At 35.7% G+C, this 19793-nt stretch overlaps 1 protein-coding gene and 1 pseudogene across 1 annotated transcript; both read right to left on the bottom strand.

The window, feature by feature from the left end:
- Nucleotides 1–9011: 9011 nt before the first annotated feature.
- On the bottom strand, nt 9012–12777 carry LOC18014631 (annotated as a pseudogene).
- A 2489-nt stretch (nt 12778–15266) lies between these two features.
- On the bottom strand, nt 15267–19570 carry LOC18014630 (ubiquitin carboxyl-terminal hydrolase MINDY-1). Its single transcript, XM_006396777.2, has 13 exons — nt 19236–19570; nt 18722–18840; nt 18523–18629; nt 18356–18443; nt 17389–18088; nt 17022–17252; nt 16804–16858; nt 16634–16715; nt 16472–16552; nt 16208–16321; nt 16076–16125; nt 15779–15899; nt 15267–15504 (listed from the first exon to the last, which is right to left on the bottom strand). Exons 1-13 carry the CDS (start codon nt 19423–19425, stop codon nt 15403–15405), a joined length of 2040 nt encoding a protein of 679 aa, XP_006396840.1. The 5' UTR covers nt 19426–19570; the 3' UTR covers nt 15267–15402.
- Nucleotides 19571–19793: the final 223 nt, after the last annotated feature.

Genomic DNA, 19793 nt, shown 5'->3' with positions numbered 1-19793 from the left:
TTTGAAAACAAATAACGATAAAAAAGAACTCAAAAATATAAGGAAAAAACTAAAAAAAGGAAAATATAAACCATGAGAGGAGTAAAAAGACAGATAAGACAAAGATCTTTAAAATATGATGAAGAATTTGGAGAAAGGAAGAATAATTGGAAGAAGAGGAATAAGAATCTGTTCAAGGAGAAAAAAAATAAATTAGAAGACAAAGTAGAAGAAGAAGATAGGAAAGAGAAAAAATTGGATGAAAATCTTAAAAGATAAGGAATTGGAGAAAGTAGAAGAATATGAAGATGAAGTAAAAGTCGAAAAACATCAGAAGAGTAAGAAGTCGGTGATAACGAAGAAGACGATAACAATGAAAAAGGAAAAGAAAAAAAGAAGAAGAAATAGTATAATAAAACATTGAAGAAGAAGAAAAAAGGGAATAAAACCTGGAAGAAAAGAAAATCAAAAGATGTGTGAGAAGAAAAAGGAAAAGATGTGGAGGAGAAGAAGAAGACGTGAAAAAGAAAAACCAGCAGAATAAAAAGTAAAAAAAAAAAGACATAGAAAATAAAGAAAAAAAAAACAAAAAAACAAAAAAACAAAAAAAGAAAGAAAGAAAAAAATGATAGAGAAAAAAAATTAAAAGATAAAAAGAGAACAAGATGAATAATTTATATTAATCTTATTTTAATTTGTGTTTATTGATTTCATACACTTATTAGTATTGATTTTAAAGTTTTTAAGGTTAGACAATGATTACTTTCATAGGTTAGCTTTATTTTAATTTTGTATGTATCAAATTCTTGATCTAATTATTTTTGATTTATGACATAAAATTTTATTTTAAGTTTTAATGAAACTTTTCGGTCCGCGCAAGTCGCGGGCTAAACACCTAGTTACATAACATGAAACGAAGAAATATTGTTTTAGCAACGCGCAATTGATGTCAGTCCCCATTACGAGAAACTTGAGTTTTATCTTTTTAATTTTTATTGATGTATAAATAAATAAATAAAAAAGACTGAATGATATTGACTTGACTACTTGCAAAAGGAATAGACAAAACCCTACGGAAAAAGACCCAAAACCCTGATGACTTGTTAAACACACAAATCATATTCGACACGCAAAACCCAAAACAAAAGCTATTAGTAAAAAGTCGGGAAAGCGGCTTATTCGTGCCTTAACTGGCATCCCTGGTACGATTTGCTGCATGTACTCTTGAGCTGTGCCTACACATACCTCAACTCTTAAAAATTTGAATTTTCATGCCTGTACCGACATTTGTTTGGCTAATTCATGCATTGACTAATTCCCTGTTAGTCAACTCCGTTAAGCTGTTAACGGATGCTGATTCATCTGCCACGTAGGAATCCCCGTTGGAACGAAATTAGAAAACGACGTCGTTTTAAATGAAATTGGGTTAAAAAAAAATTGCATTCTCAGGGATTTGAACCCGTGACCTGTTTTCATTAAAATTGACTTTAGAACCAGCGGACCATATGTACTAATCAACAAACCCATCACCAGTTAATAATATAAAGCTTCTTCACAATCGTCATTAAAAAAACAAGTAAAACGACGTTCTTTTACTTTTATGTGTTTTAAGAAGAATCGATCTTCTTCTTCCTCTTCTTCGTCGATGTCTATATTCAAAATTGGGGAAAAACTTTCCACCATAATATATGATGAACACACAATCCAAGTTGTCGCTGAAATATGAATATACAATAGCTTAAGACACGAATTTAATATTCCAAACGATTAAAAAATTGAAGACCAATATAAAATTTGAAAATCAGATCGAAAACCTAAACCCTAGATTTTCAAAATACCTCATTTTTTAGGGAAATTGAGTCCTCAGACTCGGAATTTGCCTCAAATTATTCCAACCTCCCACCAATTTCACCAAGCTAAACCACAGCTGCCACCGTCGTCGTCCAAAATCGGGATTGATTCGAAGGAAGAACCTTTCGAAGAGGAAGGAAGAAGAAGATCGATTCTTTTTTTTTAACAAGGATTGTGAGAGTTTATATTAATTAAGTGTGCAATGATTTATCGATTATCTTACATATCCTACTGGTTCTGGAGCCGGTTTAATCGCAAGCATGTTATAGGTTCGAGTCCTAGAGCTTGCACATCTTTTTAAATACCCGCTTCATAAAACGACGTCGTATTACTTGTTTTGTTTAATGACAATTGTGAAGAAGCTTTATTTGGTAACTGGTGATGGTTTACTAATTAACACACATGGTCCACTGGTTCTGCAGTCGGTTCTAACGCAAAAAGGTCAAGGGTTCGAATTCCTGAAATTGCAAAAAAAATTTGAAACCCAGTTTCATTTAAAACGACATCGTTTTCTGATTTCCGTTCCAACGGGGATTCTTACATGGCAGATGAGTCAGCATCCGTTAACAGCTTAACGGAGTTGACTAACGGGGAATTACTCAAGGCATGAATTAGCCAAACGAATATCAGTACAGACATGAAAATTTAAATTTTTAAGAGTTGAGGTATGTGTAGGCACAGCTCAAAAGTACAGGCAGCAAATCGTACCAGGGAGGCCAGTTGAAGCACGAATAGGCCGCTTTCCCGTAAAAAGTCTGAATGATAAGATCCCGGTACTTAATTTCCCTTTGAGGAAAGGCAGTAAGGTTATTCACTTATTCTGTATCAGGATGCTCATGTTTTTTGTTTTGGTTTTTTTGGTTTTTTTTGGTTCTAATGTTAAGATTTTATAACCAAAAAGAAGCCTATTACATACTAAAAAACTAACCTACTAATATACTACACCCATGAACTCCCCAAGGAGAGAATAAGGAACGACTATTTGATTAAAACGGATTCGCATAACAACCAAAATAGAATTCAAGCAGAGATGGAGACAAGTCTTGAGCCGGAAAAGAAAGAAGTCGATCCCGTATAGTGCGGTCGATGCTCGCTTTAAGAGAGGAAGGAGTAGAAGAAACCATTTTGAAGATTCTTGTTTTGGTTTTTTGTAATGACAAAATAATCAATCATATATAGTTAAGAAGATGTTTACTGCTGAAGTTGAACTGAGCGAAATTAATGCGAGTGTGCTAACAACGGACTGACAAACATTATATCTCCAGCTCGTGTGAAGCGTGAAGATGTCAATCTAGTCATTACAAAAAACCAAAACAACAAAACAAATACTTAAACTGTCTTTTCTCGCGTGACTTCAGATTTTGAAGCAAAGTTGGGAGTTGGGCAAGTATATATGACTTGAGTCTTTCCTGTTGTTAAGTACTACGGATGGGTTGGTTGTTTAGAAGTTTGTTTCCTATTTTGATCCGAGAAGAAACTATGGTTTGATATGATGTAACATGAACGTGTATACAGTTTCCAAGTTTACAAAACTAATCGAATACTATTATATTACGTAGAAAACATCTGTAATAGTAGTATTTAAAACTAATTCAATACTATAATATTGAATAATGCTTTCAAAACATATATTAAATAAAAAACGAACCTGAAATATTGCAAAATATATTTGAAATCGTGGCATATTAATTAAGAAGAATAAATTATAATAATCAAAATTGTAATATCCCTATCCCGAGCTTCCTAGAAAAGTAAGAAAATCAAGGAATGTTAGGTTGGCCATCTAAACCACATTCGGTAAAACATCTGGTTTGGTCCAATTGATGAGCTTCAAGTTTGTCAAGATCGAAAACGTCCAGATAACAATCAACAACATAAACATAGTTGACTATCTATACCTGAAAGAACAAAAGGAAAATGAGGGATGAGTAATGGGGATTACTCAACGAGGATGGACTTTAAGGAGGTGCACAACACCATCAGATTAATATGAATTATATTTTTTTTTTTGACATAATATGAATTATATTTAAAAAGTCTAATCTTAAAACAAACCCAAATAACATAAAATATTACAAAAAAACATTTCAAGTTTGGTTCTAACAATCAATCACACAACAAAAAAGGGTAACCCTAACATACAACTACCAAACAGCGGGTCTTGATCAAAACCAGTTATAATGTGCAGTCCTTCGGAATTCCATGCCACCCCGAAAAGACAAAACCAGAATAGTCCCAACTAGTGACTAGTCTATCACCGGCCCATTAGTCAGGTCCATTCCACCCAGTCATACAGACTGTCCCAGCAATCACTCAGACATGCTGTTACCAATGGTCACACATACATGCTATTTAAACACTTGGTGGATTGCTCTATCCACTGCCAACGATGGCTGCTGTATGGTTACATAGACATCAGCCCAGCCAGCAAAAAACACTGACCCCCAAATCCAGGAGCCAGCGACCTAACAAGTTCTATTATCCACACATTATCCACCCAAACAGCCAATTCATTCTTTTTAGTTAAAATTCATTCCATTATTAAGATGCACATTTGTTGATGTCAAGTTGTAACAAAAGAACATTAAACAGGTTAACATCACACAGATCCATATTTTAGGGTTCCATAAATCCAGATCCATATTCAGATTTCTTGTATAACATTCTACCAGCAACCAACAATCATCAACAATCAGGCAATCAACAATCAGGCAACATGGATCCAAGTCCTAATCAATTCTAGCAACCCTAACAATCATATCTAATTAATCTTTAGTTTAAGAATAGACTAATTAAAAATAACTATGCATATGAAAGAGAGGGTGAAACTATAAGTCCTCACAGATGTCTTTATGGAAGAAGATTCACTATTACCTCCTTTTTGGGCGATCTGACATCCAGCATAAAAACGGCGATAATTCCTGGCACAGATCTCCGATCTGGATGAAATTGGTTTTCTTAGAAAGTCGACTCTCGGGGCTTCAATTTGATAGGTATTTCGTCGCGCGGTTCCTCACGGGTCACCGGGAAAACGTCATGGAAGGAAGAGGCGGCGGCTAGGGTTTTGAGAGAAAAGAAAAGAGAAGCAGATGAAAGAGGAGAGAGAAGTAGCCAAGGAAGAAAAAGAGAGCCAAGGTGAGAGAGAGAAGGAGAGGTTGGCATGGCTGAGAGAAGGAGAAGAGAAAAATGTGGCTAGAGTTTCTAAAAGTGAGAATGAAAGATTAAAAAAATATTTATAGTTAGGGTTTAGTTTAATGGGCTACACATAATATTTTTTTTTGGTTACCAAATATGTAATTAACTTTTTAGCCCACGTTTTTTTTTGTCAAATTTTCAAACAAACATTGATAGGAGGCGTATTAAAAAGGTTTAATCCTGCTTGGTTTTATCAAAGTTGATGAGGCTATCGAAGTTCTACCCATCTGATTTTAGTTTTGAAGAGTGCATATCTCTTGAGCAACAATTAGATATTTACATTGATAATGTTTGAAGTGATGAAAGATTTACTCATTTACAAGATCTTGGAGAATTTTCTCGTATGTTGGTGGAAACTCGAAAACATATGACATTTCCTTTAGTTTATAGGCTTTTGAAGTTGATTTTGATTTTGTCTGTTGATACTGAAACTGTGGAGAGATGATTTTCAGCAATGAAAATCGTGAAGACAGATTGACGCAATCAGATGGGAGATCAATTTTTAAATAATTGTATTCTAAACTATTACAAATGAGTCTATCATGAAAAGATTTCACGATACAAAAGACCGTAGAGTGTTTTTATAGAGTATTAGGATTTAGCCCGCCCTACGGGCGGGTTGAGATATATAAATTATTCAATTCCTTTAATATTTGTTTAAACTAAATGCAATGGCATATGAAAGTTTGCCTCTTAAACTGAAATTTGCATAATGTTGCATTAGAGATATAATCTAGAAACTTTAGTAGATTTTTCAAAAGTTAGAGATGGTACATTCTCGTCTATAGAGTTTAATAGTAAATGTCGTATACAGTTTTATGTAATTTTGGGAAGTATGTATTTTAGAAACTTTAGTAGATTTTTCAAAAGTTAGAGATGGTACATTCTCGTCTATAGAGTTTAAGAGTAAATGTCGTATACAGTTTTATATAATTTTGGGAAGTATGTATTTAACTGAGTGGGAAAATCTTCATCTTAGATCATTAGTGACACAATTATGATCGGACATGAGATACAACATGAATAATACTAATTTACATGGTTTTAAAAAGCTAAGATAGACTGCATACCATTTCACAAGAGTTTCCGGTATAACTTTACGACTCCCAAATTCATTTAAACCAACTAACCAATGTAGACGGACAGGTATAAAACATAAAGAATGGAGGGTAAGGAACATTTGAAATGCATGGGTTTTATTAGGTATTCGGTCATTAAACCATTGGCAAATCTATGAGAGTCAAATAGAAGAACAATCTGGAGTTAAAGCATCAAATCAAAATGTCACTAACCGGTATTTGATTGCCATTTCACCTACCCTCATGCGATGTCACTGCACAAATTATAAACTGTCATCTAGGATAAGGAAGTTAGATAGAAAATATGGGAACATTATACATAACATATTGACACCTTCAACACATGAGCTACCTTCAATAAAATAAAGATATATGGTACGGTGGACATGAGCCATAGTTTGTAGATCATTGGTGGAGCATGGTAAGGCTTTTGAATCGACTTCATCTCTCTCAGTCTCAGTTTGGCTGCGGTTCCAAAATTGGAAGCACGAATATGCTATAGCAACAGTACTCTAACACAAATCCCAAAGCTTAATCAAGTAATGTCTAATTTGTTTTATTCACATAAAATGAAAAAGGAGATATATAACATACGTACCAGGAGAGTTTAATCAAAAAGATGTAGAATAGAACACAAATCGCACCTCCTATAGTGCTGGAAAAGCTGAGAGGCGGCTGGATTATCACCCATTATATCCGTACCAAAAACTTAGATCAAGAGATGATGGAGAGGCCCGTTGGATTTCTCTAAAGGAACAGAGAAGAAAAAGGGAACAATGTAAGAGAGCATGAGAAAAGGTTTAAGAGCTAATTATATTTGTGACTGAACATACGACTAAACTGGCTCGGGGAACATAAATCAACCTCGTACTCAAGTGAAAGGTGAGATTGAGCCCTTTGGCCTAGGGTTTGGAGCTTCCATCTGTAGCAAGACCATGTTTTTCTTCTTCCTGCAACCATCTACGCCAAGCTCCCATACCTGAAACCAAAAGATACCCAAAACCAAACTTGAGAGCTCTAGTGTAGAAATGTTTGCTATATTTAATCAAACTTTCATAATAATTTTATCCCCCAAAGATCCATAAATCAATAAAGGTTCATATTACGAATCTGCTCTCAGCAAACAAAAAACCACTGTGATTTTAGGTGTATGATCAAGCAGCGTGAAACATAAGATAAATATTTCTAAGCGAAACAGAATTAATAATTTATTTTTTAGAAAGATCATCGCATTGTCAAAATGTTTCTTTGAATTTAGAAAGTTGGAAGATGATGTCCTGGAATTCATTTTGCATAAACTCTGTACTCTTCTTCCTTTTTCACAAGAACTGAGTGATACCAAACTATCTCAGAAATACATATACATATCCTTCCTATTAAAAATATTTAATTTTTGGAAAAGTACTTGTATACGACTTAATTTATTAGAAATGTGTGTGAGGTTATAATCTTTAATAGACACTTAAATATATCTACTAACATGAAAAGCAAGTAAATCAAAGGATCCGATATAAGAAGATTACAATGTCTCTATAAATCATGTTCATTACCCAATGACCAAAGAAGCTGACTTTTTGTATTCACTCTGAGAATGTTTACATGATCATGGTCTATTAGATATACGTAAGTGTCATAGTTGACGCTTTACCTTTCCTAAGGTTATGTTGCCATGAACAATAAGTTGAGAAGCATAATTCTGGGGTGAAACTGGTCACCTCTCCCTCGCCATGTTTGAAGCTGTTCATCCTCTTTTGTGGATTCATTCCAAGTTCCAACACTTCCCTTAAATTTGTTTCTGAAAAACCCACATCAGATCAGATTTATTAAAATGGTTCGGAGAAGAAGGATGGTTAGAAAACCTGGAAACAAATCTTCGTTCTACATAGACTTTAGATACCGCCACTTCCAAAAGGGATTTGAGATACGATTCTTCAGCACAGTTACTTGGGGTCGTTATATTTGTAATCATATTGCAAAAGAGAGGACCAGGGGAGAGATAGTGTTGTGCGATTTTTCTGCCTGATGTTGATCTCATTTGATGACCTGGCTTTCTCAGTATTTAAGGGTAAACTGGTTTTAACTCCATCGTAAACTTCTTCGAGGCTTTTCTGAGTCATTCCAAAAATTTCTTTCACTTCTCTGGTCATACCAATAAAGGATTTCCTTAAACAGAATAGAGAATTGGCGGTTAGATAGAATAAAATGGAAACAAATTGCTATGTCTGACCTTCTCAGTTCAGTGGTGGAGCAAAGGGCCATCGTCGTTTTTCAATCCAGAAGGAGATTGCACAAGAGAGAGGAGGAAGGAAGATTAACTGATGTATTGATGGACCTGATTTAAAGCGTCAGATTACATAATATGAATAATGAGGAAGGTCGATCGTCGGACGTTACGTAGTAGTCGGGGAAGAGAGATCGATCTTGTATGGTGGGAAGATCTGGGATTGAATTGCTGGCGTGTTATTGATTAATGCGCTTTTTCTTATTAACACATCCCAAAGTTACATATTGTTTAAGCGTTAATGTAATTTTATTAGGTTAAAAACATTTTAAAACTGTTGACGTGGCATCGTTTTAGACTAATTTAAACTGGCTGATGTAGACACTCCCAAGAGCCCCAAATAGCTCCTTTTATATATTAATAATGATTTTGTAAAAAATTTTATATTTTAATAAAGAATTTTTATTATTAATATTATAATTACGTTCTGATCCCGACTAAAAAAAAATTATGGATCTGCTACTAGTTCTTTGTGCTTTTAATATGAAAATCGAATTGACGATAAAAAAACAGAGTGGCAACGTTTTTTAATTTAAAAGATTCCTAATTATTTTTTATTATAAAGTAATTAATATTTGAAGATTTTTTTTTTTCTTTTAGACAGTAAAATAATCCATAATACATCAACTGCAATATCGAAACATTGTAATGAATAATTTTACAGCGCGTCGTAAATCATAAAAGCACAAAATAAACCCTAAAGGCATGCACACTATTATTCAGATCACACTCAGAGAGGTTTCTTGACGATGAAGAAACAAAGAACAAATGTTGACACCGACACAACAAGGTAAGTTTCAGATGGTGATGTTTTCTTTGAGCGCATAGTACGTGCCTATGATCTTGCCACCTACATCTGGGAATGTCTCGCATCCAGGAAGAGAAGTCACTTTCCCTGTTCTATCGACTTGAACTGGATACTTAAGAAGATGACCCCTCATCTCTGTCACTTCCTCTGCTTCATACTGTCTCCAATTCAGCTCACTCAATTGCCTAACTCGTCTCACGCATTCCATGTTCTCTGGTTCCTCGATACCCTGCTCTAGAAACCCTAGATGTTCTGCCCACAATGACATTCTGTATCCAAAGATCTGCAAGTGATTGAAACAAAACCATGTTTAAGCCACGTTTTTAAGGACATCGCTTTTGGTGGGTTTATGTATTTATACAGATTAAAAAGTCGAAGTCTTTACCTGGCCACGAGGACGAGAACCTTTCTTGGCCCATGAATGGTGTGGTTGATACCCTCCCATGGCGATTTCCGTGTCTCTAGTTCCTTCCAAGGACCTCTGGTTGATATTTGCGGAACCAATTAAGACAAACTCATCATCCACTACCATACCTTTGGAGTGAACATATATCATGAATCTTCGACTCTTCAAAACTTGCACCTGGATTAGTATATTGTTTCAGTGAAAAGACGAGGCCATTAAAGCAAGATCAAGTTTTCAACAACAAATGGAGATATACCAGTGAAGCATTTGGATTTTCCTTTGATGGATTCAAAGGACTATATACGCTGAGTGTTCCATCAGCATCAGCGACCTCTCTGGTTCCAAGACAGAAGAAGTTCAAATAGTCTTGTGGCTCATATTGACCATCAAGTCCAACTTCCTCAAGTGTCTTGTAGATAGTTTGATACATCATTTGCATAGTCTTGTGCTGCAGAGATCATGAAAAAGATTCCGGTATAAAGAAGGCAAGATTGTTGGACAAGAAATATAATTTAGCAAACAATGGACAAAGTATATTTACTTACCTGATAGTATAGAATTCTCTGCATAGGAATAGTTGTTGGATCACCTTCTGGCCACATTGGAATGACAATATAAGCAGCAAACTTCTCCCTTGCTCTAATTTTATTAGCAATCTTAAGTGCAATTTCCATCGGGATTAGATTATTAACACCTGCAATGCCAAGCTCTTTAGTTATTACCGCACGCGTAAATTGAGTTGCCTCCTTCAAAAAATTACAGTTCCTTACGTAAGCCATTGATTGATTCCCAGTTAAATGATGATCCAAGAAAATATTGGTTCTCGATGTAGATGAAATGCTGAGCAGATCGTATGGCCTTAACATAAGCCGCGTGTATGCTCATGTCTATGAGTATATTCTTCCCACATAGAAGATTCTGTTAACAGTTTATAATGAGTCCTGTAGAGAGTATAGCAACATGAAAATGATTGAAGGTGACAAGTTGAAGAGTTGTGCTTACTCTTCCAGTAGCTTCCTTTGGGTCCTCTGGAAACCCTTTGACTGAGCTTGAATCAATTGAACGGAAAACCTAAAAGATTAGTTTGTGGAAAGAAATGAGATTCCTTTTCTTCACCACCACATATATAGCATTAATATTTGAGCGAGTGAGACATGTTGAATGACCTGAACATGCCAAGACTCAGGATCATTCTCATTAGCAGAAGAACATGCTTCAGACATTCCTATGAGTTCGGGTATTCTATCTCTAACAAGCAAAGAATCATTATTAGACCTTATATGTTTCCAAATCCTGCTATGTTGTGAAGACTTTAGCCACCGTTCCTCAAAATTAGTAAGCACATCATATGCAGCTGGACCATCAATCTTGCTATGCATATCATGCCATGGTTCTCTTGGTACATCATTTCCAGTAGTCTAATACGAATACAAGATTATTTACATATATCAAGAATAGGTGAATCTGAATCAACCAAACATAATTTTTCCTGAATGGTTACCTTGAAAGTCGGGTTATGGAAGTCATCTTTATGGAGTGTCTTTAGTGTCCTAAAGAGAGGATGTTTGGGAGTATCAAATCGTCCTTTGCACATGTCAAGCCCTCCAACAAAAGCTACAATCTTTCTTCGATTCTGACCTCCATCAGCATCTACAATCACAGTTTTCTGATGATGGCTGAAGATTGTTTCAGCTTCCTGATCATCAAGAGAGTGACACTCAAATTTTTAGAAGAAGAAGCTATTACATATGGGAGTTTAATTAGCAGTAATGCAGTAACTTACAAAGCTTTTTACGAGGCCTTGACCTTTCCCACCAAATCTAGGACAAATACGAACTTGCACCGACGAGTGCTTGAAAAAGTGGCGAGTTGCCTCATCGCTTGTCTTCATAAATCCTTGCTGCATACCACAAACTTTAGTTTCATCCAAACAACAAAAGGATTGTTTCTTCATTTAGTAGTTACATGTCAAATGATATCTCTGAAGCAAAATCATTTGTGATGCAAATGTTAAGGCTTCCAACTCAAAATGAGTTGGAATTGGCTCAAATCCTTTATATATTATTTAAGATCCGATGTAGGATATTATTCCTAATAGCAGAGAGGGAAATTCTAGTATGCAGCTAACAAAACCTTACATCTGACAAATTCTAACAAAACTCTAAATTAAGTATATTATAGAACGTATTATGATTATAGAACCCTTTTGCTATATCTAAATGTCAGTCTACTTTATCAATATAGTTTATATGAGATTATCTTACATATTAAATGAATAAAAAAAAATAGAATTTTAAGAGAAACTGAAAACAGAGTTAGAAACTTACTGTTTTAATTCCTAGAAGGCTCCATGAAGTTGGATCATCCCACACCAAAACCAAAACTCGAACACCTTCCTGAGATCTTTCTTTAAGCAAATCCCCTAACGTACCATCGGTCGGATCATTATTAAGACGAACCAGCCTAACCGAATGGTAGACTGACCAACCTGTGATATAAATCAACTTCTTTGCCTGTCTTATAGCACCAGCCATATCTTCCCAGCACTTTCCATGTATATACTGTATCCCTCCGTCGAGATCTACACTTGGGAGAGTACCTTCATCAACATGAGCATCCTGATACAGAGTAACTGTACCGCCTTTCCTCAAAGGGAAGTAAGTACCGGGAACTCCTACACACTCGTTCCCAAAACCAACACCCATTTGGTAAAGTCTCATCTTTTCCATTGGAGTGTATTGAATAGATAAACTCAACACAGCGCCCGGATTACAAGGATTCCCGCTACTGTTTAGTATCGGAAAACATCCTTCTATCGTATCCCCAGAACACAACTCCTTGGTTGGGATTCTAAGAGATCCAATAAACTTTGCTCCAACCAAGTCACTGTCTTTCAACACAAACTCAACTTCTGCAGCACTATGAGCCACCGGTACATCGAAATGCTGCTTCCACACAGGATTTTCATCGTTCTTGATGACAAAAGTTGTGGCAATCTCAAACCTGAGATAGAGACAGTCACAAAAGGATCACTCTTACTGTTCTTCCGGTACTTCTTGAACCGAGCCATGTTAGGAAGATGTTTAGCTTCCTTAACCCAAATGTCTAAGTTACCATGTAACAACTCTACCCTCAAAGACCCTTTACTTGACTCTCCCATTGGTATACAAACAGAGAAAAAAAAAACAAATAAAGAAACTGAATAAAAGAAATTTAAGTGAGCTTTGAGATACAGACTTAAGATGAAGTCTATGAATAAGTAAACCAAGGGGACGTTGACTTAAAACTGAATAGTCAACTGATGGCAAGTCACACAACCACTTGGCTCCTACGTGGAAGGTACCCCAACGGCTTCAATATCTCGGTGGTCCAGGGAGGCGGGGACCAATCAAGTAAAGACAACTGTACGCTTCTCAACTCTTCCTCGATGGAGATTCGTTAGCCAAATCTTCTTCGTCTTCTTCCTCCTATGATGTCATGCGCGTTTTACCGTTTCTGATGTCACATTTGGTGAATATCATTTAATCTAGAACATATATGAGATACAATTAAACCAAAATATAAATATAAATATAAATATATATATATATATGAGATACAGACTCAATATCATGTCTATGAATAAGTAAACGAAGGTGACGTTGACTTGAAACTGAATAAGGGAGATCTAAAAGATTGGGTAAATTCAAATGAGATTAAACATTCGACACCATCATTATTCTAGAACATATTTGAGAGTAATTAATAAATCTTGACGTTTTATTTAATGGAAAAGACATTTTTCATCGTTGAAATCTTCCTTAACAATGAACTCTAATTTTCAACAGTTCTATTTTTTTTTCTCTATCCAATTATTACATTACATGTGGTTAATCAGAGAAATGGTTCGGGAAACATCTTCGACCGGCTTGGTATAATTGATTTGAGAATAAATAACTTCTCTTGCTCGAACTCCTTTTGCAAGAATACCCGCTCAGACATTTAGATTTCTAGGAATATGAGTCAAAGTGAATTCCGACAAGGTCTCTCTTGAAGGATTCAGAAAAATTCCACCTCTGTCATAAAAGACGGCCAATCTTCTTGAGATTTATACATGTTCACAAGGTCTGAACAATCAATTTAGAAATGAACCGAAATAATTTGTCTCTCTCATGACATAGCCCATAGGAGACTATCTATCTCAGCATAAAAGACGCTTTTGCGGTATCTCCGATGTCCAAAAATCTTATTTTCCCTGCCATCCTCCAAACTCCACCCGAAGCCACTAACTCGTCTATAATTGATCCAAAAAGAATGGTCAGTCTACCTCTAAACCCCTTCTTTCCTCTCTTTTTCTAACTTGAGCTCTCTCCCTATGTATGGTCGATATCTTCCCTCTTCAAATGCTAGTGAATTTAAATTATCAATCTCGGTCTTACCTCATATTATCTTACAAAAAAATTTAGAAAAAGAGAGACCTTATAAAGAATTTTTTAATATTTTTTTTAAGAAAATATTTTCTAAATCAAAATATCATTCATTTATCATCAACCTGAAAACTATTTAACCAATAATAAAATAAACAAACTTCAAATATAAATTTTCACAAAAAAAAAAATGCATTAATAATTGGTTACATCATTTAAAGTGAAACAATCTTTTCGGAGTTAACACATTACATAATATGAAACGAAGAAATATTTTTTAGGTAACGCGCAATTGATGTCAGTCTCCACTACGAAAAACTTGAGTTTTATCTTTTTGATTTTTATTGATTTATAAATAAATAAAAAAGACTAAATGATATTGACTTGACTACTTGCAAAAGGAATAGACAAAACTCTACGGAAAAAGACCCAAAACCCTAATGACTTGTCAAACCCACAAGTCATATTCGACACGCAAAACCCATTAGTAAAAAGTCTGAATGATAAGATCCCGGTACAGTACTTCCCTTTGAGGAAGGCGGTAAGGTTATTCTGTATCAGGATGCTCATGGTTTTTTTTTTTTTTTTGGTTTTTTGTAATGACAAGATAATCAATCATAGTTAAGATTTAAGAAGATATCTAATGCTGAAGTTGAACTGAGTGAAATTAATGTGAGTGTGCCAAAAATGGACCGACAAACATTATATTTCCAGCTCGATTGATATCTTCTGAACTCTGATTGATTATATTGTCATTACAAAAAACCAAAACAAAAAACAAAAATCGAGCTGGAAATAAAATGTTGGTCGGTCCGTTGCTGGCACACTCATATTAATTTCACTCAGTTCAACTTCAGCATTAGATATCTTCTTAAAATCTTAACTATGACTGATTATCTTGTCATTACAAAAAAAAACAAAAACAAAAAATAAACACTTAACAGCTTTTTCTTGCGTGACTTCAGATTTCGAAGCAAAAGTTGGGAGTTGGGAAAGTATATATGACTTGAGTCTTTCCTGTTGTTAAAGACTACGGATGGGTAGGTTGTTTAGAAATTTGTTACCTATATTGATCCGAAGAAGGTCCAAGTTTACAAAACTAATCGAATACTTACGTAGAATATATCTGTATGTTATATGGGATAACCAAACGTATTGTATAGAATCTACAATACTTTGTTTACTTTGTCTTTTTAGTAGAAACATAAAAAAAAAAACTATTTTAGTCTGTTTGATCAAAAAAAAAAATATATTAGTATTTTCTTAGCAAAGCGCAATTACAGTTTATTACTTTGTTTTTTTTATGTTAAAACAGAGATTAAAAGCTCTTTCAAAAGGAAAAAAAAAATTAGTTACGGAAAAAAAGTTGGAAATTTACAGAAGTTGACATAGAGGATTTACATGATTCTACATTTGCTATCTTTAGGAGATTTGGCTTCCTGTCTAGAAGACGCAGATGATGCTGCAGTTGATGATGGCCTGTGGTTGCTCCTTGGTACCTACAATGGTCAGTACAGTCTCCAATCATTATCATCAATGATAACACCAAAGAAGCAACGCTACAGTTTCAATGACCAATTATACCATTATCAAGTCACTTTTTAAGGCTCTAGTCTCTTACATTTCCTTATATTCATTGTTGTATAATATTGCACCGTTATCTACTCAGGATAAAGCTAAAACGGTTTTTTTTTGTTGGTTAATTCCTGCTTTTCTAGACTACTGTTTTATCTTTTCTGCCTAATTAGAGAGTTATGAGTAGGGATCAACTACCTGTGGCCCAGTGATCAGTCGTGATGCACCAACACTTGTTGGCTGTGGAGTTGGGTTACTACGTGGGCTTTGGTCCTCAAACTCTTGTTGTTGCAAAGCTATCGCCAGTTGTAGATCAGAGCTGCATAACACCATGAAAAAAAAAGGACTGTTACTATAACAGATTCATACATGTGTCTCATCATCTACTTGTGAGAGACAAGGGTTAGTGGGATTGGGTTTTAGTAGAAACAGAAAAAGTTTTGAAACAAGGGAAATGAATTTATCAGTGGCGAAATAAAGGTAGGAGAAATTTACTTGACATCCATGCCTGTGTCTGCCACATTGTTGATGCTGGCAAGATAATCCTGCGAGGAAGAAAACAAAAAGTGAAAAAAATGGTAAAAGGAGGAGATCTTTTATGAAATATTGACTATGCTATGAACATACAGCAGTATTTGTGACTGCGTTTCGTTCATCCCATGTGCCACTTGCGCCACTTGTTTCGCTGTCAATCTTGAAGTCTTTGAAGGTACTGGTCATGAAAGCAGTGTCGCCATTAACCTGAAACCGGATTGCATGTCAATAGTGGTCACAACAAGCCATAGCACTAAAGTGACTGTGGATATATTGATATCTCTCCTTAAGAGTTGAAAACTATATAGAACACAATAAGCAACTAAAACAAGTAATGAGTAATAATTTTGCTGATACCTCGTTTAGCTTTTCCCAAACCAAATCAGGCTGATTCAGGTAACCTTGATCTGTAGCCAAAAGATAAAGTTCACCTTCGTACTGCAAAAATGACATCAAAGAAGTATGTCATTGGAATTTAACCTGTTACAATCAAAAAGATGGAAATATCATTAAACTAACCTTGAACATGGTGCAGAAATGATTGTTGCGGAAAAAAACACATAGTTCACGTTCTTTGAGGCCTTCTTGCAAGCGAAAGAGTCTGAGATACGATTAATGTTAGATGTAAGATAATACAAATGTAGTCAGTCAAAGAATATAACTTCCCAATCATGGATAACATTACGCACCCGCAAAAGGTTAATTGACTTGCACTATTCTTCATGAAATTCCTGATTAGTTCACCTGGCAAAACTCAACAATAACGTATTAATATCTCGAGAATATATCGGAAATTGTGAATTATAGCATCAAGAACGTCTCTATCCACAATGGCATGCATGTATGAGTTTCCCAACATGTATGAAAATCATCAGTATTCAGTAGATCAGATGAAAGCATAAGTTACCTTCTTCTGCTGTGAGCCCATCAGTAGCTTTCCCTTCAGAAGAACAATCACCAACAGTCTTCTCAGCCTTTTTACCAAGAAGTGACTCACCTTCGTAAACAGGTTCTTTGTCTGCACAAACTGGAGCTACTGCGTTCACACATTCCTCACCTTCATACATGGGTTCATCAGTAGATACGGGTGAGGTAAGCGCATCAGGTACATCGTCATGCTGGGATCTGCAACTTGAATCTGGAAAAAATGGATTGGGCACTTGAGTAAGAATTTTCATCTCCAATAATATCTTCAGATATAAAACAAAGAAGTAGATTAATTATGTAAGAGACACTGATGAGGTTACTCAACCTAAGGATGAAAAAAAACCTACCTGGATTAGTAGAAGTTGCATCAGACTCGAGCAGACTTCCAGAACTGCATTCAGTTTTGGTTGACACCAGATTAGTCTTCTCCACTGAAAGCGCCTCAGAAGAAGTTACATCCGCGATAGCCTTTTCGTTACTATTCGCATTCTCAGCATCACGACCCATCTCATCTCCAGATTCCTTCAAATGATCATGGTCAAGATCACCACTTTTAATTGTAATCGACGCCGGGAACTGTCCAACTTCCATCGTATTCCTATAATTTTCTGATGGTTTATCACCCTCAGATTTGAACTGTTCGAGGTGACAGATATTGTCACCATGGGTGCTAGGTTGATTTGCATCTGCGAATGTGAATGCAGAGTCAAGATTGGTTGAGTCCCCGTGAGTGTTCGGTGCTGAATCGTTTCCCTGCCCCTGTGATAATTGCAAGGCTTGCAATAACTCTGTTTCTTCTTCAAGATCTCCTTTTCTAAGTCTACGAAGCTCTGCAGCAGCAGGTGGAGAATCCTCAAAAGATCTTGTTTTCGAAAGACACGGTGAAGGAACCCCTAAAGCTGCAGTGGTTGCCGCAGCAAAATCAACAGAATCTTCTCCTAGATTTTGATCGCCTCGAGCCTCTACATTCTGCGTCTCCAGTGCAACGAGCTCACCCATTAGAGCGTTATATGACTTGCTTCCAATAGCATTAGCTGCTTCAACATCCTGGAGGTATGCAAAGGGAATGCAATGGAATCAATTCTTTTACTACGACACCATCATAAAAGGAATGCTCTTGATCGGTGTTCCGATCAATAACGAGCCAAACAATGGATATAAAGAATAAAGTAGCCTACGTTTTGTATCAAAATGAAAAGCAGAGAAGATGACCCCACAAACCAAACAGTCACACACAAAAGCACAATAGACAAGAAAGCAATGAAAGCATGTCAACGGCCTATACTAGTGAAATTTATGAACGAAATGATGTACCTGGGGATCAACGATCCATCCGTGATACAAGGGAATGTCAAGTAAATCAAATATTGCACACTCAGGTGTGAACTCGAAATCATCAATCCTGCAACCATGTATAGATTCATTGTTATGATAGGAACTTCTACATAGTAAAAGCGAAAAACAAATCACAAAGTATTAACCTCCTGAATTTAATGTTGACATCAATTCCAGTTGTAAGGCGTGGAAGGAGATCAATTGCATCAGCAATGTTCTGTTGCTGATTCTCAACATATCCTTCTTCTTTGTTCTGCCATGAGAAATGAAAATGAGGTTATCCAGGTAGAGCCAAGCCATAAGATAATGTAAAGACTGGGCAAGAAGAAACCAGCAGCTTATTACATTGACTTTACTATTGGAATCAATTAGTCTGTCGACCACGAGGGACAGCAATCTCTCTTGAGAAACCTCATAACAGTCAGGGTTAAGATTCAAGTTGTTTCTCAAGAGAAGAACATTACCTGTTGCAACCCAAAAATCAATAACAATCAGGAATTAAAAGGGTTAAATGAACATATACACATGTAGTTAAATTTACTTCTTAAGCATAAATATTCACACTTCTATCATTCTACGAGAAGCTACCAACAAAATCTGTTGATCGTTTCACTAAGCATCAAATCAATTATCAGAGAACACTGCGTAGTAAGACATTCATTACGAGTATTACAATATACCAAAACCACCAAACCTAACACCGATTCTCAATTAGTTTTACAATTCCAGAAAATCAGTAACGAAAACCTACAGAATCCAAACCCTATTCGAAGGTCTTAATTAAGTGTATCAACCCTAAGGTGGCCGAGAAATGGAGGATAAAACCAAAAAAAAAAAAGGAGGAAGAAGAAGAACATACAAATGGCTAATAGAGGGCAAGGTCCATTTTCGTTTTGGAGAATGATAGGCGTGTTTCGTCCAAGGAACTGAATCGATTTCGTCTTGTACGTGACCTCCTCCGTGGTTTCCTTTTGCTGCGTCGCTTCTTGATTCGTCTGTGTCTCTTCGCTTGGAGAGTCTGAAGGCGGAGAAGAGGAAGCGGTCGCCATTGATGATCGAACCAAAGAGATCAAAAATCGAATTCGAAAACAAAAAATTCACTCGAAAAAAAAGTCAAATTACGATCGAAGAAGAAGATACAAATATTGGAATTTCCGAAGAAAAATTATTTTTCTGATCCAAATCGAACGAGCGTGCGTGCGAGGAAGAGGCTTTTAATTTATATTACGAGAATGAACTTTTATGTAAGTGGAGATATGAGAAGTGAGTCGCTAAACCAAACCGATACGTACCAAATCAAAATTCGGTATTGCTAAATTGCTTTGGTAAGCTGTTCAGAAATACAAACAATTGGTTCATTTTGGTTCCGGTTATTTAATTTATGGGGTTGAAAATAGACCATTACGGTTCGGATGGA

Source organism: Eutrema salsugineum, unplaced genomic scaffold (genome assembly GCF_000478725.1).
Source record: "Eutrema salsugineum unplaced genomic scaffold, Eutsalg1_0 scaffold_3, whole genome shotgun sequence".
NCBI classification, from domain to species: Eukaryota; Viridiplantae; Streptophyta; class Magnoliopsida; order Brassicales; family Brassicaceae; genus Eutrema; species Eutrema salsugineum.
Note: the sequence above shows the minus strand (reverse complement) of the source record. Positions and strands in the feature narration are given on the sequence as shown.